Genomic DNA, 6,841 nt, shown 5'->3' on the forward strand with positions numbered 1-6,841 from the left:
TTCTTCTTTCTCCTGTCTGCAGGAGGGAGAGGACCAAGTGGTCACCAGGTGGCTACAGTCGGCGCCCCTGTGAAGGCAGAGTAACGTGGAAAGAGAACTACATTTCCCAGATGGCTCTCCTGCGCGCGCCCTTGCCCGCGCGGGGGGCGAGTGCACCGGGAGCTGGCTTCCCGCAGAGCGCTCGCTCGTCGCCCGCCGGAGCCTCTGCCAGGGGATGAGGTGGGAGGCGCTAGAAACCACTTAGCTACAGCCAACCGCCCAATGCAGCACTCGCTCGCTCCCCCCGCCAGCGGAAGCGCCCGCGGAGCACAATGCAGCACTGAGGCAGCGCCGCGGTGGAGGCTGCAGCGCCGTGGCCGCCGAGGCACCGGCCAGGGCTGGGAGGGGGCTGCCGAGACGAGCCTGGGGGCGCCGGACGACGTGGCCAGACCCTGCTGCCCATGAGGAGCTGAGCGTCCGCGGCCAGGCGGGCTGACGGGCAGCGCCATGCAGGCGGCGGCGGCGGCTGCGTCCGTGCCCTTCTTGCTGCTCTGCGCCTTGGGGACCTGTCCCCTGGTGCGCTGCAGCCGGGCAGGTAAGTTCGCCCCCATACATGGCTGCGGGACGGACCAATTGTCGGGAATTTCTGGAGCCCTCAAGCGCATTGAACAGGAACATCCCTGTCTCCCGAGCGCACGGGGAGATTTTTATTTGGAAGTATGGCAAGAGGTGGAGCAAAATGTATGGGTGCGTGGGCGCAGGGGTGTATTAGAAGCTAACGATCAGATCAGATCAGATCAGATGCTTCCTTTTCTCTAGGAGAATGTGGAGGATACAGATAGGGGTCCCCGGTTCTGGGCCCCATGCTGGGTGCTCTGAGATGAGCTCTCAGGCTGGTGTCTCTGCATCTTTCCTAGATGAGGTCCAGGAGGGAGGGGGCGGTGGGATTTTCGAGGAGACGCAGGACCGCAGGATGGACGGGTGGAGGTCAGGATGATGTTTTCCTCTTTTTCCTCTCTACTCGCTTTGCCCTCCTTCCCGCCTGGAGGAGACGCCTCGTTGACAGAGCTGGAGAGGAGGAACGACAACCGCTTCCTGGAGCGCCAGAGCATCGTACCGCTCCGGCTCATCTATCGCTCCAGCGGTGGGGACGAAACTCGCCACGGCGCGCTCGACACGCGGGTGCGCGGCGACCCCGGCGGGCGGCAGGTGAGAGCTCCCAGGTGGGGGGTTGGATGGGTGGATGTCGGCGCCGCCGGGCCCTCGCTCTACCCCACGTTTGTTCTCGGTTGCCCTGGAGACGCGATGCCTTTGGTGAAATGAATGCAATCTTAATGCGAGTCATGTATGGCGCTCCCTGTGCAAAAGGCAAAGGGCCTCAAAGAACCACAGGCCAGGGCTTTACTGGGGCTTGACTTTGTGCAGGATACCCCCAGCAGATGGACGTCTAGCAAAAGCCATGCGTAAGGAAAAGGGATGCAGTATTGGGGCAAGGTTTGCACCGTTAACTACTCTTTTAATCTTTAAAGACTTCATGAACGCTTTAACTCAAGGTGGTACTATAGAAAAATTTAGCAACAAAACCTCCCTAAAGGCTAGACATTTCTAATTTCTGAACTCAATAAGCAGAAGTGTAAGTAAGATTCCTAGAGCGGTCGGATTTGTGTTCACTAGAAATGTGCCCACCCGCGTTTACTTACAGAAGGGAGTTTTCTGTTATTTTTGGCAAACAGTTCTTGATAGAATTAAGGTGTGTGTTATTAATTTTCAAAACTGTTTAAAAAAAAGTGGAAGCTTAACATTGGAATCACGTTTAGATGAATATTACATATTTGCATATGCCTGGAGATTATTTTTAATTGGCTACCTTTAGTAAATATTTTAACCAAAACCACAATGATAAATAAAGACACTAAATCACACACACAAAAGGTTGTGTAAATATTTTGCATATTTATATACGTCAGCCTGTAATTCATTCTCCTGTAATACATGTCAAGAAGAGATTTGTTCAAGTAGTTAAAGGTTTGTGCAGACTGCATTAAACGAGAGGCAGGATCATGTTCTGCACGTGGCAGTGATTTTGAAGTTCCGTCTCACATACTTTGGGCACGTGGCCAAGAGGGACCAGTCCTTGGAGAAGGACATCATGCTTGGAAAGGGGGAGGGACAGTGCAGAAGAGGAAGACCCTGGATGAGATGGATTGACACAGTAATTAGGGTAATAATGGGGGTAGAAGTATCAGAGACAGTGAGACAGGCTCAGGATAGGGCAGAGTTCAGAGCTATTGTACATAGGGTCACTATGGGTGGAAGGCGACTCAGGTACATAACAGTAGCCTACCACTCATTACTACTTAGAGATGTATATTGCTGATATAATAGTTGTCATAACTGTTAGCATAATATGTGTAAATAGAAAATATTTAATCTAGTTATAGTCACATAATTCTGTTATAATTTGGTTGAAATAAGATATGAAATTAAAGGGCTATAGTACAGTACTGTCTTTCAAAGTTAGATTATTATAGCAGAAAATTTGATATATGCAGCATTTTTAATGAAGGGTTTTATTAATTGAATAAAGGTTTGATAAAGATCTCTTTTCCTTCTCAATTTTGACTTGTTTACATAGTAAAACTGAAGAAGTAGGAACAGAATTTCCTCTCTTGCTTTTCAATAAGCGAGTATTACTTCTGTAGTGGAACACTCTCACATTCACTTTCAAATATTGTATTATAAAAAAATAAAAAATGTATAAAAGTAGACAGAGTAATTGTGAACTTCATCTTTTATAATTAACCCTTCCCCCCCCCTTTAGCTAATCTCATTTTATGTATACCTTCCTATTTTCTTTACTTTTCTATATTATTCTGGAGCAAATTCCAGGCATATAATTTAATTTTTAAAAATCAGTATACATCTCTAAAAGATAAGTATTCTTTTAAAAGTATAGCCATAATATTATTATATCTACAGAAATGAAGAATGATTCAGATACCTATAGTCTTTTCATCAAATAGCATCTAATATTTAGTCTTTCCAAATTTCTTTCTTGCTCATAAAGATCAACTGTGATGTATACATTTCTTTGGTTAGTTATTGTCAGGATCCAAATAACACCTGCAGATTACAGCTAGTTGGTTTGTGTGCATGTATGTTGTTTGTTTGGGTTTTTTTTTACTGTATTCTCTTCCTTATTTTTATTTTATACTGATTTATTTACAAAGTTTGTATACCTTGTTTTTCACACCAGATCTTTCTCCTTTCCTTTACCCACCTCTCCCCCGACCCATCAAATTGTGAGACCCTATAATTAAGTGCTCCCCACATCCTCCACCCTCTGCTCCCCCTTTGGATCCACATTTTTAAAATATTTTTAAAACATGCCGTTTTTGACCTTCCACTTCTTTGCTTAGACTTTTGGTTTTCCCCCCCTTTATCCTTGAAGACATAGGTATTTTGTCTTGTAGAGCTTCCCACCATCTCAAGTTTGCAGATATCTTCAGTACCTTCAGGCAAACCACAGAGTCTTCCTAGGAAAGGAAGGGAGAAAGAAAGGAGAGAGGCAGAAAAAGAAAAGCACAAGACTGACCCTGGAAACTCCGTCCTGTGCAGATAATGCTGATACGGGCACTTTCTGTTTGGGGAAAAGATCATTTATGTTTGGAAGACAGAACAGCTTTCCTTCTTTCTGTAATTTGGGTTATAACCCTTCTAATTGAATAGACGATACCTTGAGCCCTGTAACTCCTTTTTTTTTTTTTAATTTCAATAACCTCTATATTAGGAAAGAATGATAGCGTAAATGATTAATTCAAGTGAAAAATAAGATTATGTGTTATCATCATTATCAGTGTAACTGTTTCAAGAAACTATATGAATGCCTGGTGCATAGACAAGCACACCAAGTACATATGGGTTAAATGTCTAGATCACTTGAGGAAGCCATTGGATACAAAGGCTGAATTTGACAGAGTTGGACAGGTCGGTTTTTTCTTACAGTAAGATATTACTTTCTTTCTGCATTTTAGGCTTAAATACTGTTAAAGCCCCAAAACCCAAGTGGATTTTCTACAGATCTTGTTACTTCTTTGGACTTCAGTTTTTAGTGTAATCTTTCCTTGGTCATTGTCAGATGTAATTTATGACATCTTACATACCCATAGTTTCTTTTGGTTGCAACTTGATGTTTCTTTAACTTCAGGAAAATTGGGGTGACTTTCTAGTTGTAATTTTTAAGGAATTACAACAAATAAGTGGGGAGATGGATGAGTTAATGAACAAGTATGGTAGGCTGATCTGTGGATTTTGCTGGTGATGATCAAGAGAGTTATGGAAGCAGAGAAGACCTTCTGCATAAACAAGCGGGAAATCAAGGAGGATTTGCAGGGGGAGGTGATGTCTGAGTTGTGTATTGAAAAGCAGATTAAGTTGGAATATCATGTAGTTTAAAGGTGAGGAAAAGGGCATATCAAGCAGAACGGCCACAAGTACAAAGGAACGGAGGAGTCCGGACATATTTTTGTTAACTTAAAGATACTTAGGGGGAAGATGCAATCACCTTCCTGACTGCTGAGGAATTTGGGTTATGTTTCTGAAGTCATTGAGAAGCTGTGGCAGATTTCTTGTTCATGTAGAATAATCCTAATTGCCAAAAAAAAGGAGTGATTTTTATTAAAAATAGTACATGAATGTAATTTTTACTCTTAATTTATTAACTGTTAATAATGAATGTAATCATTAAGCTTCCCAAGAACTTGGTTGCTAAGTATATAATACAATAATGTTAGACATGCAGTAAAACCTATTTGAGTTTTTGTTAATAAGCATCACTTTTTTCAGATTACTTGAATACAATTTAGACATTTTATGACATCACTTAAGTGCAGAATGGTGCCCTGCTTTCCTGAGTTTAATACATTTCAAGAAGTGAAGTTGTACCTCCTGTGCCCGTCGGATTGGATTTGATGGTACACAACCAGAAAAAAAAGAGAAGTGAAGTTATAAATTTTTCTATTTTATATAATTCAGTAGAATAAAGAAATCCTCTGACCTAGTTCAGGAATTACTTCTCATCTAGTAGGAGGCTGTCCCCACAGGAGCTCTGGTGACCTGGTGACCACAGGGAGTAGTACTGCTAACTCAAAGGTGTGCATCTCTGGTGGTTTGGAGTCTGTTGGGGGCTTGTTAGGAGAAAGATGGATAGTCTCATCCCATATGATTTGTAGCCTTGGAAACCCAGTGGAGGGTCACCTAGGAGTTGGTTCTGACTTTATGGCAATGAGAATTTTTGTCGCGAAAGAGACCAGGTCCATTGAAATGAAGAAAATCAGCATTGTATTACTTAATGTTAACTTTTGAAATTTTTAATTTCTCACTTTAATTTCTTTCACAGTTAATATGTTCCTTCAGTTTTTGTGTGCAAGTGGGAACAAAACATGTACATTTCTGGAATAAATTTTCCATTTTATTTCTATGTCAATACTGGAAATTTAATGGGCATGAAATCAACATTGTTTGTATGAGTTATTACTGTAAAAGACTTCTAGCATACTTTAATTTTACCCCATATGGAATGTTGGCCCCTCCTGAAAACTTATTATGCCAATAAATTCCTAGAAATTACTGTCATAGAAATTTGATTGTAGAAAATCTTGTTGTCTTTAAGCTTGTGAACTTGGTCTGAAATAATTTCTGTCTGGTAAAATAATATCCATATTAGTCTGTGAATAATATTTAGTCTGCCTTTCTTCTCCTTTGGCATTATTTATGCTTTGTAAATTGCCTGTTTGCACAATAAAGGGGTATAACTTGTATTTCATCTGAATGCTCATAAGGGCAAGATATCAGCTAGTGAGTCTTACTGATTATTTGATACGGGTAATTAAGTGATTACTAATTTTTTCCCTTGAACAATTAACTTATTTTTTGCCAGCCAAGTATCTCACATTTATTGTAACCCTAAAGATAGGTAATTTGTTGAATTTTTTGTTTTTTATAGGCTGAAAATTAAGTATACATTATTTTACTGAGTGGCTACCCAATACATGTTAAAGAATTTGTACTCAGTCATTATGTTTACCTACAATTAGCAGATTTGAGGGTTTTTTGGTTTGTTTTGTTATTTTGTCAGAAACCTTTGTTGTCCCTGAAGAGATGGCCTACTTATGTTTTCACTCACTTTTCACTAGAAAGGGTTGTGACTTCAAGGCAGATCCCAGTAGCATAGATCTAGGATTTATAACAGTTTAAGAATGAGTGATGAATGGGGAAAAAGCAATATGGCAAACAGTTGATAGCCCCGTTTTTATAACCGTGTTTATATGGCTGCCAGACCATGGATGAGCTGTATTTAAAATTGTGCTGTTTCACTTGGGAGCACTGAGTCAGCTTGATGGTAAATGATCTGCAGTGCTGCTTCCTTGGCAGAGGAAGGCTCCTAGCAATGACAGCTTACCCTTTTTTTTTTTTGCAAAGGTAGCACAGCATCTTTTTTATTTTTTAATGTTAAATCCAGGAACCTCAGTATTGTTAAAGTTTTGCCACCAGGGACAAGCAGTCCTGGTACATTTTTCTTCTCCTTTCGATGTTCTTTTACATTTAAGTAATTAAAAGGAATCAATACTTAGAGTTGTAGGACTTTCTCTTAAGTCTCACTTTTGCTTGAGACCCTTACTCGCTCAAACCTTTGGGGAATTTCTGAAATTCTGCCTAACCATTTTCTGAGCACAGAAATAACCAGTCTTACAAACGAATGGGTAGAGAAGCTGTGGTATATTCGTACAATGGAATACTATGCTGCATTGAAAAACAAGGAACTCATGCAATATTATTCAAAATGGGTGAACCTGGAGGACAT

At 41.2% G+C, this 6,841-nt stretch overlaps 1 protein-coding gene across 3 annotated transcripts in view; it reads left to right on the plus strand.

Annotated features, from left to right (window-relative positions):
- Positions 1-268: 268 nt before the first annotated feature.
- The window catches only part of ADAM22 (ADAM metallopeptidase domain 22), a 290,471-nt gene continuing 283,898 nt past the window's right edge, over positions 269-6,841 (plus strand). For all 3 annotated transcript variants that reach the window (XM_006891449.1, XM_006891450.1, XM_006891448.1), the window contains exons 1-2: positions 269-574; positions 1,028-1,188. In XM_006891449.1, coding sequence (XP_006891511.1) covers positions 487-574; positions 1,028-1,188 — 249 coding nt within the window. In that variant the 5' untranslated portion in view covers positions 269-486. The remainder of the gene's footprint in view (positions 575-1,027; positions 1,189-6,841) is intronic.

The sequence above is a fragment of the Elephantulus edwardii genome, unplaced genomic scaffold (assembly GCF_000299155.1).
Source record: "Elephantulus edwardii isolate Elephantulus edwardi_28Jun2011 unplaced genomic scaffold, EleEdw1.0 scaffold00098, whole genome shotgun sequence".
NCBI lineage: Eukaryota > Metazoa > Chordata > Mammalia > Macroscelidea > Macroscelididae > Elephantulus > Elephantulus edwardii.